Raw genomic sequence first — 12,021 nt, 5'->3', positions numbered from 1 at the left:
AGCTCCCTTATTCACAAGGGGTTGCCACAGCAGGTAGCACAGCATATTTGATTTGTCAATTTTTTATTTGATTTTATTTAACAGGTCTTTCCTGATGCAATCTCGGGGGATTTGTTCCTCTTAAATTTTACTGTTGGGTTAATAAAAGTCTGCTTGGCAATTTCAGGAGTTACTGAGAACATCTTCATTATCTGCAAACATTCACAATTTAAAGATTCCTTTCCCTCAATTTGTTGGGGTTTTATACGACTGTCTGTTTTCATAAACAGGTACTTCAGTTAGAGCAGCACATGCAGACTGATGGTTTCTTTTACATTAACCCATTTTTTTGACTGGCTGCTTCTTCCTGTTGTGGATTCATAGGTAAAGTGAGCCTGTTTGTGTTTCTCTGGTGGACCATTAGGATCACAGATAAAGTTTATGATTGGGATCTGGCGACTTAGAACTGTTCTCCTGGAGCGACCTACTAAATACTGACATTTACATACATACATCATACAGAGAGGTAGTGCTGAGAGGCAGTATTAGCTGTCTCCTCACAGCTGGAGTTGAGGAATTTGACAGTGCCAGACTGTGCAGGGGGTGTACTGAAGAGTCTAGAGGTGCCGTGCGGCTGCACTGTCAGACCAAAAACCACAAACGTTTACACACTAACCCAGCATGCTGCTCTCCATGCACCTCTGTATTCGTAAAGTTATCTACACAATTGTATACAAATTATGCAATAAACCTCCAAGATCCTTGGAAATAGAATTGTTCTTCTATTGCATGTGTGCAAGACAACTGAAGGTCTCTTACACATGCACTGAAGACTCCTGGCTTTTTGAGATGATTATAATCAGCTGCTGTTACTTTTTGCATGATGTGTACTATAACCCCTGAGTGCTGTTGCTTGAATTAAGTCATTTTATAGAAAGGATTTCAGGGAACTAGTAAAACAGAAGGACTGAATAAATTGCGAGCAATGCACAAAACACATTTTCCATAGAGTGATCAGATCAGTATCAGTCAGCATGAAAATACTGCAGATGTGAATCTGATTCATTTAGATTTCTCTGTCAGGGAGAATAGACAGCTTTACTGTTTGACCTGAGGTGTCACAATTTATTAAGAATAAAATGAAATAAAGAAACAAAGAAAGGCAGATGACGTGGAGCACAATAGAGTTCCCTCCTTGAAGCACTAGAAGCCGTTGGGCCCTAAAATTCCCACTAAACTGCAGTGATCTACAGGATTTTCTCTCACAGAATGAACAGAAAATAGTGCAAATAATGAACTGAAAATGATTGGACCCACTGTATGAGTTGTATTTCCCCATAAAACATTGTGATCCAAGCGATATTAATTGCCTCCACTGTTTTGAAGATGTAAAATCTTGGATGGCAGAGAAAAAGAATTTCTGTGAAACCAGATCAAAGAGAGATAGAGAAACTGAGGTTCTCAACGTCACCTTGGTCTATACCTAAATATGTGGGCATGTAGTTTTACAAGGTCTAAATAAAACAGAACAGTTACCTTGATACAGACCACACACTGTGGCCTTACTTTAGCTTCATGTTTGTAATGTAGTTCTGTGACAGCTTACTAAGGTGCCTCTGATACTTTTAGTTCTACTCACATTGCTGTCTGCTACTGTCTGCTCTTCTCATCACAGGTCAGTACAGCTGTGACACAGCTAATGTAAAATGAGGTCTGAGTTGACTGATTGAGAACATGACTTGGTTGGCTAATTCTTATAAAACAAATAAACAAACAAAAGAGTATCGGACATTTCAAAGGGGCTCTTCTATGTGCTTTTTTTAAGCTCAGCTAGAATAGCGTTTATCTGTAGCAAGCCATTTTGGCTCCCTTTAAGTAATTTTGTTTGTATTTGGCTTCCCATTAACAACAGGTTGGTGGGTGGGTGGGCTTCTGTGCTCAGATCCAGAGATCTGTGCCACAGATGACCATATTAGGGATAAACAGAGACAAGCGTGGAACAACTATTAGATTCTGAGTGTTTACAGCCTGAAATCTGGATCATAGGGATTCCTTACATACACATATGCTGACCTCAGTGTTTGAATATTTGAATAATGTCCTATTTAGTAACTCAGGAGGTAAACAGGTAAACACCTGAGGAGAGCATACAGCTGTCTCACTTTGTGAGCAGAAAGTTTTGGGGTGTTGTAGCTGTTCCATTACACAATGAACATCCTGATGTGCTGAACCAGACTAAAGGATCTGAATATTAAGAAACATCTTTGAATAATTTTTGTCATTAGGCTAATTCATAATGAATGCCGTAAAACAAGCGCACAGCAAACTGCTGTGATTTTACGCACATATGACTTTCTTTGGAAATTTGTCTGAAACTCTCACTTTGCTTCAAATAACTGTCTACTGTAAAGTCAGTGTAAATTATGGGATTTTTACTGCCCCGTAAAACTAAAGCACCATTATACATCAGCAGGAGATCAATAGGGCCATTAAGCAACGCCAAGCGATTGCGTCTCCATTTAATTGGCCTAAAATGCTTACTTTTCAACATGTAATCTGTTCTGGAGCAGCAAAAGCTACTTAGTATGCCGTCTCACAACACATTGGAGGAGTGGAAGGTGGTTTTGCATGTAAGCCACCAGTCTCACAGAACTTAAAAGGACTAATGCTTTACCTAACATTTAAATACTACATAACTGTTGTGATACCAGGTGAATTATGCAATTCAGGTTTTGTATACTTAAACATGTTTAAACATACAGTTGCCCACCTCTCAATTTTAAATACACGTAGACATTGAGGGCTAGCAGGAGGGACTATGCGCTTACCTGCTGCTCTCTGGCAGGTAGCTCCATGCCCTCCTGGGTTTTAAATGCACCTTAGAACACACATGCATCAACACTACAATGAGCGGGTGGAGGGAGGTTAGGAGTCTTCTCTCACCCTCGTTCTCTGCGGTCTGCTGGAGCAGGGGGGCTAGGAGGAGGAGTTGGCCGTCCGACTGGGGTCCGGAATGTGGGGCCTCCCTGCTGCTGCGGAGTCGGGGCGGTCTGCTTCTCCCCACCGCAGGGAAAAAGGGTAACACAACCTGGGTCTGGGTGCAGTTCCCCCCTCCAGGGGCAAGGGTACCTAGACCCGGTTTGTAGAGTACGCTTGGGGAGTGTGATTGTGTGTACAGCGTCTCTTTATGTCTGTCTCCACGTTGGTTAAGTGTGGAGTAAGTGCATATGAGAGCATGAGGGTGGGAATGGATGTTTGTATCTGTGTGTGCCTGTATGTCTGTGTCCATATGTCAGGTTGGGTATCAGACGCCACCTCTCTGAGGACAGCTCAGGCCCTCCAAGGTTTGGAGGCCTATCTCCCCCCACCACTTCCCCTGCCGGGGGCGGACTCCCTCAGACATCGGTGCGTTGGTGGTTCTTTGTGTCCGGGGGTGGGCGTCCGGGTGCACACCGGCTCACTCCTTGGCGGCTGCTTATCGGGGCCTGGAGCCTGGGGCTCGCTTGGGCCACTTCGGAGGTGGGGTGCCCCCGGCCTCTCGGCCTGGGGCTCGGTCACTCAGGCACAGCTGGCTGCCGGCGGAGCTCACGGGCACGTCGCTGCAACCCCCCCTGGCTTCTGCTCCGTGGCTGCTGGGTGACCCCTCATCTGGGACTCTCCTCAGCTCTTTCTGGGACAGTGGCACGGCTGCCCCTCTGTTGGTCTTCCTTGGTCTCTTGTGTTCTGGGGGCCTCTGGATGTCTGGAGTTTTGATCTCCTCCATACCTGCTTCATGCCCTGGAGGACGGGGCAGTGGCCCCCCACACCCTCTAGCAGATCATTACATGAGGGAACCTTTTAAGAAAACAAGCGCGTCCATGCTCACAGGTGTACACACGGGTGATCACACACACAAACGACACCCTTTTTGGCTCCTACCTCAATGCACACTGTGCTGTCGATCTTACGTGCTGCACAATAATGTTTAATATTTAGTATTTACTGTCATATTCCCATATATCATTGTGATGTTGTTTATTGTATTACTCTCGTTTTGTTCTGCTTGTTTTCTTTTTTCTTTCTCAACAGGTGATCCAGGTGATCGATACATGTATTTTTTTTTTTTTTTTTTTTTTTTTTTGCTTATTCTGTTTTTTGCCCTTTTCCCCCGTCCCTCTTCTCAACTGTTTTTCTTTCCCTCTTTCTTTCTCCCTTTTCTTTCCCCCAGTCAAGTCTGTCCCGTATTCAGCAAGTGAAAATAAAATAAAGAATAAAAGGTGAATCAAATGGACCATTACGGCAAAGCTGGGATGGTCAATTTGGTAAAGAAAATCCGTTGGGCATCTTTCTTCGCCTTTAGACAATAATTCTGATGGCAAAAGAGCCAAACGGGACAGGCAAAAAAAAAACAAAAAAAAAACAAAAAAAAAAAAACATACAGTTGTGGTCAGAAGTTTCCATCCTCTCATCACTGGCACACTTTGGGCACCTTTGTACCAACTGAGCATCATTTAAATGCTACAGTTTGCACATTAGATGGATGTTTCCAGCAGGATAAGCTTGGAACATATAAGTGAGTTCACTGTACTCAAAACAACTCCACAGCCACCAGATCTCAATCGAATAGAGCACCTTTGGGATGTGGTGGGATGGGAGATTTGCTTCATGGATGTGCAGTGCAAAAATCTGCAGCAACTGTGTGATACTGTCATGTCAGCATGAACCAAAATCTCTAAAGAAGTTTTCCATAACCTTGTTGAATCTATATAGTCACAAATTAAAGCAGTTCTGAAGGCAAAAGAGGGTTAGGTCCAGTATCAGCAAGGTGTACCTAATGTGACCAGAGAGTGTGTACGTATATATACGCCTGGCCCTGGAGACTATATGACCTTTTCTTACTTCCCCTTTGTTTGACAGAAGAACAGTTTTTGGAAGTGCTCACAAATTTTAATGGCTGTGGAAAAAGTGAGCTCATAGTGAACCATCACCCTTCATGGCTTTATGGATACACTTAATGCTTACAGCATGGAGTGGTCACCCAGAAATCTTGAATCCTCCTTTTAAAATATGAAACTGCTTCACGATACTATTGTCATTTTAGCAATATTAAAGAATCTTACCTCATCCTGCCACTGCACCATCTATTGATTCGTGTTTTAGAAATGCAGACATATATACTCGTTATAATACACACTTCTTCGCTGGTGTCCTAATCAGCATCTTATCTTTTAATGAAGGAGGTGTAAAGGACCAGCCTCTGGTTTTCCATTGTAAAGTGAAGTCATCTGGATATACTAGTGCCCCGAGGTATGATCACAGAATAACCTTTTGCCAGATAGATAATCAGATTACAGTTTATTGGTCTGTCCAAAGTTTAAAGCACTTATTTGCTTAATTATTTTTTAATCTCATATTTCCTTTTTGTTAGGTAAAATATAGTTGCTATATGTATATATATTTTATTTGGTTGTGTATATATGTTTTTTTAATTTAGTTTATCCTCTTTTCAGGAGGATCATGTTTTCACCCAAAACAAATGTTCAAAAAAAGTCTTCCTCTAGGAAAAAGGCTGATGGAAATACGTAAGCGACCTAAGCTAATTTCATTTAAAAGACAGTGTTAATAAAACATGAATAGTGAACATACTTTTGCCATTTAGAGGTTCCCTCCTTAAAGATTACCCAGCAGACGGTGTGGCACCGGCTATCCCGTGTGCTGATGTGAGCGTGAAGAAGCATGTCTCATGCCTTCAGTATTCAGGTAGGTTAATATGAGTAATTTTGTCTTTTTGTCTATTATTATTATGTGTTTTTAACTATTATTTAAACAGTTGAAATGCTAAAGGTTGAGGTTATAAGTCAGATTTGGGATTGTATTAGAAACACCTGCCAATGTCGAACCGTTAGTAGATCTAATAACTGTCGACTGCATGGAGTGTTGTCCATCCTGTGCTGTAAGGGTGAAGTAAGGTAACAATAATTTATGAAAAATAGCTGGCAGTATATTAGAAACAGTTTCACTGTTGCTGTTTTCTCAAGATGAATGTTCCTCTTTCAAACACAACATTTCACAGTTGTGTCTTAAAGGCTGCTTTACTATTTTTGGCTGTAATAAATCAGCTGTGGACTGAAAAATCCTAATAAAACAATCCCGTGTTTCCTTGTCCCTCCCAAGGTGATGGAAAACAAATCCTGTGTGGTCTTGGAGACAGCACACTGTTACTGTACAAGTCCTGCCTTACTGGCGCTCCAGCTGTCTACATAGGTGTGCGATGCAGAGATGAGTACCCGTACTTTTGTTTGATATTTTTGTGTTTCTCATCAAAAGAGGTTTTTTTTATGTTCGACATACAACTTCTTAACTGATTCAAATGATGCTAAGGTTTAAGAGTTGGCACCTCACAGAGATAAGAAGGATGTTAATAATCATAAGTCTGCTCTTGGCTTGGATAACTCATTTGGGCTCTTCTGAATAACCTGGACCTACTCTGAAATGGATGCATGGCTTGACATGAGAGTGTTAAAGAAAATTCTAGTTAACTCACTAAGCTATCACTGTCAAAAACTAAACACTGAGCTCTCTGTTACCAGAATACTGTGGTTTGCTTATGTTCCAGAGCAATAATTGTTGAAAGGCTCACATTCTCTTCTGAGACCTTTTAGGTTTAAACTAAGCATATGTCGCTATTATATACAGTGTGAAAGATTAAAGCATTTCTGAGACGAGTGGTCCCGGGCAGTAAAATTAACACTGACAGACAAGTCAGGCATCACTCGATGGCTGAAGTGCAGCTGGATCACAGGTCTCCACAAGGGGGCAGCAGAGATAAAAGGAGAGAAGCTGAGGTGACACGTAGGTCACCACAAGCATATTCTCTTCTGTCTGCCTGGCTCTCTTAGCAGTACCATAAAAGTCGATGTTGTAGCCACACTCTGTATTACCAGGTTACTAAAGTCGTGCCTTCTTTTATCCAGGGCATGACAAGCCAATAAGCAGTTTGAGCTGGAGCCTTAGCAGACGGTGGTGGCTGAGTGCGTCAGAAGACCTGTCACTCCAAATCTGGACTCACTGTAACTCAGAGCCTGCCATTATCATGGTAAATCCCCAGTGAATGCGCATACACTTATACCGGTGTCTTATTTTTTTTTTCTTACTTTCACTCCCTGTCACCTTAATCTCCCATCACAACTACATGGCCTACTTTAAGCCTTTATGAAATTTCCCTCATTCCTTGGAAGTCCAAGTTCTAACCATAAAAACCAGTGTAATAAAGACCAGCCAGAGTGACCTCATATTGTAAAAATCTCCTCTCTCCGAAGGTCTAAAAAAATTTAAATTGATGTAGAAGTTCAATAAAATGACTACATAACTAATAGATAGCTCCACACATTTGTCTTGTGTTTTCAAAGATCAGTGTGATTGTTGGAAGGATTTTAGTCCCCTACAGATCTCCTTATGTCATTCCGATGTGTTAATGGTTAGGTAAAATGTTCAAACTTTTTCCATTTCCATCTGTGGTTCATAAAATTCAGTCATAGCACACCTTTATAATAGGACAATTTCTGTGTAATGATCAGATTGTATCTTGGACATGTTTGTACAGAACTTGCTCAATTCACTGTTTCCACTGCTAATTAGAAAACTAATGGAATTTAAAAACAAGGAGGCCAACGCAGAAAGCCAAATTAATGCAATTATGAAATAATGTGTTTCTTGGCGCAGTGATAGCACTTTTGCTATCAAAGCCTCAACTGAAGTTGGAGCATCCAAAACTCTGATCGTATGCAGACCCTTCTTACCTCACTGGGTATCATATTTAATGGGACACTCAGTTGCTCTGTCATGCCAAGTAAAAACAAGGGTCTGTCCTTAAGCTCCAAGGTCTCCCCATATCTGATGCTTATCATCCCTGCTTTGTTTCACTCAGTTAGACAGTTTGGCTGGGTCTACAGCCTTTGACTGCTTGGTATTTTTGTGAAACAACTTGGCAATGAATACAAGTCGTTTCAGGGACAAGGGCTATGTCTGGGTGAGCCAGGATCACAAACGGCTTCTGAGAGTTGCAGTTGTGAAAAAATGTTTGTTAACCACTCCAAATTGTAAGTCTGTGTTGATGAGATGTGGTCTGGTATACTGGTATAAGTAAGACTGAAGTAAAACCTGAAGTAAAACTGAAGTCTTGCAAATGTTTCAATAATTTAAAAAAACATACTATTAAGGCTGATTTTTGTCTCTGCTAGGGTGACAAAATGTTCTCCAAACCCATTAGAGGTGCTCAATTTTATTATCTCGACAAATTTGTACTTCTGGCATCCGGGCCCTCTCTGTACCTGTACCTGTATAACCTGGACATCACGCGCGATGACATAAAAAGGTAACTGCAAGTGATCTATACATGTAAATAGATACACAACAGTTTACCATGTGAACCTTATAAATGCTACGTAAACTATTGGTTTATGTATGTATTTTCTTCATTGGTCTTCAGCTGAATTCCTATATAATCTTTTTTGTCATGAAGCTGTATACATGGATGTATTGTGAAGAAAGTGAGACAAATTCAAGCTGTTTTTTTCTCCTTAGATATCATCAACGGAGTGTCAGCAAATTGGCTGGATGCTTTACGACAACATCAACAACAGACATCACTGCCTTGTCTGCGATCAATGATTTTTTTTCCCGTATCCTTCCTCCTGTTGTTACTGTCCGTACAGCAGAGGTGTTTCAGTTCAGACTGCACATATACAGACATTTCCCATGTCATCCACAGCAGTTTGTCTATGGTGTCTTTAGATGTTGCCCCAGGACTTCCATTGTGGATTCTACCTGTAAATGAATGAGGTTTTCTGTAGTTTATTTAGGAATGTGAGGAATTTGAGGGTTTACAATGCATTTATTTTCCAATAAATCCACTAATAAGAGGTCCTCTCAGGAGCAGTTCTGCTCCACTTTATTTACTATTTACTATTTTCACATAGTAAATAGACATGGACACATATTGACAGCTGAGGTAAACAGTGAACTGACAGCCAACACTCATTGCAGATGAATGGTAGCCAGTGCTATTTGTCCTGAAGTGGCCACTTTAGCAAGGATTATGCACTTGAATTGGGAAGGGTAAGAAAACAAAAAACTGAAGTTTCATTTGCTATCTGAGAGCATTTAGACTCATAAGTGAAAATTGTCACGTATAACCAACAGCATTTGTGAGCTATTTTTCTTAGTGAAATGGATCAGTTGCATAGACAGAGTAATGTTAAGTTCTTCTGGAAACTGTCCAGTCTGTCAGAAATAGCGAATTTGTAATGATAGCTGTGGGATGCAACAAGTTTACATCATAAAATTGATTGGTCATATAAAATAATGGCAGCCTTCATAGGTCAAAGTGTGTATGAAATATTTTGGATTTTTAAAACTGTTAAAATATCTCATGAGATTTTAACACTGTTCTTTAGTAGGAGTGTCCATGTACACCATAAGAAGGCCTACAAGGCCTTCTTTTCATTTCTGTCTACTTAAATAAAACAGCATGGAATGAATTAAGATGTCTACAGGAAGGCAAACCATTGTATTCAGTTTTTGACTGAATACATCACATGCCCCTAAAAAGCTACCAAGGTTTTAAATGATAGAAAATAGTTGATTAAATATATGTTATTTTTGTTTGAGGTGCTGGTCCTCTGAGATAAACGTTAAAACATTACTTAACAAGCTGTTTCAGACATTGTTTTGGTGTGTGGGTCAGATCGGTCTATTCAAGTATTTGACATGAACAAAGGTACAGTTGCCTCAGAGGTGCCTGATGCCCACAGCAGAGCCATCCACTGCATCACACAGAACAAGGTGAGGTGATTCGACCGTTCATGTGAAAAAAACTACCCTTGTTATGTATATGCATGTATTTGTCTTGTGTAATAGTAATTCCATTCGATTGTATCTTTGTCTAATACTATTATATGTCATCTTGTTAATCACTTAATACCCACCAGCTCACCAGTGAACCACTTAGCGGTAAAGTGATATTTTGTCCACATGCTAAACCAGAATTGTTTCAAAAACTGGAAGATGTTGCTTTTTAAATCAAATCTGTATTTGGAATTCTGTTAAAATATTTCCATTTGGGTATGCGGTATATTTGAAAATTCAATTTAAAGAAGTAGATGTGAACCCAGCTTTATAATATATAATTGGTTACGTTGTAATGTCAGTCATCACAGTGTATATAAGCGACTTACAGTATGAAAGGACTTTTTGATACCCACTAGAGTCTTTAAGTGTGGAGTTTGTATGTTGTCCCTGTGAATGCATGGACCCTGTCCAGGAACTCCAGCTTCCTCCAATGTTTGTCTCCTTGTGGTGTACTGGTACGTCGTCTAGGGTGTACCCCAACTCTCGCCCTGTGACACCTGGGAAACGCTCCAGGCTCTAAATCAAGTGCTTGAACAATTTATTTCCAATTGCTTCTCATTTTAGCAGATAATGTAAGATAATTTAAGAGAAACAGCTTTAGGTGTAAGTGTTGTGTAAGTTTAAGTGTTTAAAAATGTCTAACCTGACAACCCAATCCAAAAAAAGGTTCATTCTGCTCATGTGGACGTAGCTTTTCCAGTTGGAGAAATATTTCGTCACTCATCCAAGTGACTTCCACAGTGTCACTTGAGGTTTCCCCAACCTTATAAACACTACATTTGCATAATCATTGACTCTAGCACAACTGACTAATAATGGGCTGACTGCAAATTGTCATGACCATTGGTCACATAAATGGCCTCCTTGACTCCCCGCTCAAACCAGCGTTCTTTTTGGGATGTCCTCACCTTAGACAATTGAGCATGATATCACGGCAAAGTGTGTAACAGATAGTCCACCATCTCCATTTCACACATGAATGCATGCCGACGTTGCAGTAAGTTGCAGTCACGTGCAGTGACAGCCGAGGGAGATATTTTATTCCAAGCAAACATGAAAATAATCACGGGGGAGCTTCTCCCCCTGCTGGTAATGCAACTTCTGCATGCCTGTCCATTTCACGCTTTGCCTAGCCAAAGCGTGAAATGGACACGGTGGACTGGCATGTTAATTACACGTTTTGTCATGTTACTGGGTTGAACCAGATACTTATTCTTGATGGCATTACCTTGGCCCCCAGTAACGCTGTGAGGAATTCTGGAGTCATTTTTTACCATTTTTGTCCTTCAGTGTGTATGTTAAATAAATATGTACGACTACATTCACACAATGTTATCTAAAATTAGAAACATCCTGTCTTAGAGTGATGCTGAAAAATAGTTGATGCATTTATTACTTCATTGTTATCAGGGTGTCCTTAAAACCCCCCGAGAAAAGCCTTCAGTTGATCCAAACTTCTGCAGCAAGTATACTGACAGAGATTAGAAAGAGACAGCATTTTTCTTCCATCCTGGCTTTTCTTAGAATCAAATTTCAGTTCCTTCTCCTCACATACGGGGTGTTGAATAATCAGACCCCAGCTTATCTTAAAGACCTCATAGAACTGTATCACCCCAATAGAGCAGGCTTACTTTCAGGCTCCTCTTCTGTGGAAACAGCTCCTAATTTGGATTTGCAAAGCAGACACCATCTCTACTTTTAAGATTAGACTTAAAACTTTCTTTTTTAATAAAGCATATAGTTAGGGCTGGATCAGGTGACCCTAAATTCTCCCTTAGTGCAATAGGCCTAGGCTGCTCTCTGTGTGCTTACACACCTCTCTGCATTTAATCTTTAGTTCATTTCTGGCTCTCTTCCACACTGTCTTTTGTCCCATCTTCCTCCCATCACCCCCAGCCTGTCGCAGCATATGGTTCCCCCTGCTTGAACTTGGTTCTGACGGAGTTTTCTTCTTTCCACAGTCGCAAAGTTTTTGCTCACAGGTGGTTGTTTGATGTTGAGGTTTTCTCTCTTGCATTGCAGGGTCTTTAGCTTACAATATAAAGCACCTTGAGATGACTGTTGTGGTGATTTGGCACTATATAAATAAAAGTGAATTGAATTCAATCATTGCTTGGCCTAAAGGGACAGAACTCTTTACTAAAAAAGATTTTT

The 12,021-nt window shown here is 40.7% G+C and overlaps 1 protein-coding gene across 2 annotated transcripts in view; it reads left to right on the top strand.

The window, feature by feature from the left end:
- wdr27 (WD repeat domain 27) overlaps positions 1–12,021 on the top strand; it is a 43,590-nt gene that overhangs the window by 7,001 nt on the left and 24,568 nt on the right. For both annotated transcript variants that reach the window (XM_006800781.2, XM_006800782.2), the window contains exons 13-20: positions 5,196–5,265; positions 5,469–5,540; positions 5,618–5,718; positions 6,133–6,222; positions 6,933–7,054; positions 8,199–8,332; positions 8,542–8,639; positions 9,680–9,801. In XM_006800781.2, the coding sequence (XP_006800844.2) occupies positions 5,196–5,265; positions 5,469–5,540; positions 5,618–5,718; positions 6,133–6,222; positions 6,933–7,054; positions 8,199–8,332; positions 8,542–8,639; positions 9,680–9,801 (809 nt within the window). The remainder of the gene's footprint in view (positions 1–5,195; positions 5,266–5,468; positions 5,541–5,617; positions 5,719–6,132; positions 6,223–6,932; positions 7,055–8,198; positions 8,333–8,541; positions 8,640–9,679; positions 9,802–12,021) is intronic.

Source organism: Neolamprologus brichardi, chromosome 13 (genome assembly GCF_056152115.1).
Source record: "Neolamprologus brichardi isolate AB-2024 chromosome 13, ASM5615211v1, whole genome shotgun sequence".
Classification (NCBI taxonomy): Eukaryota; Metazoa; Chordata; class Actinopteri; order Cichliformes; family Cichlidae; genus Neolamprologus; species Neolamprologus brichardi.
The sequence above is the reverse complement of the archived record's forward strand: the minus strand, read 5'-3'. Positions and strand labels throughout refer to the sequence as shown.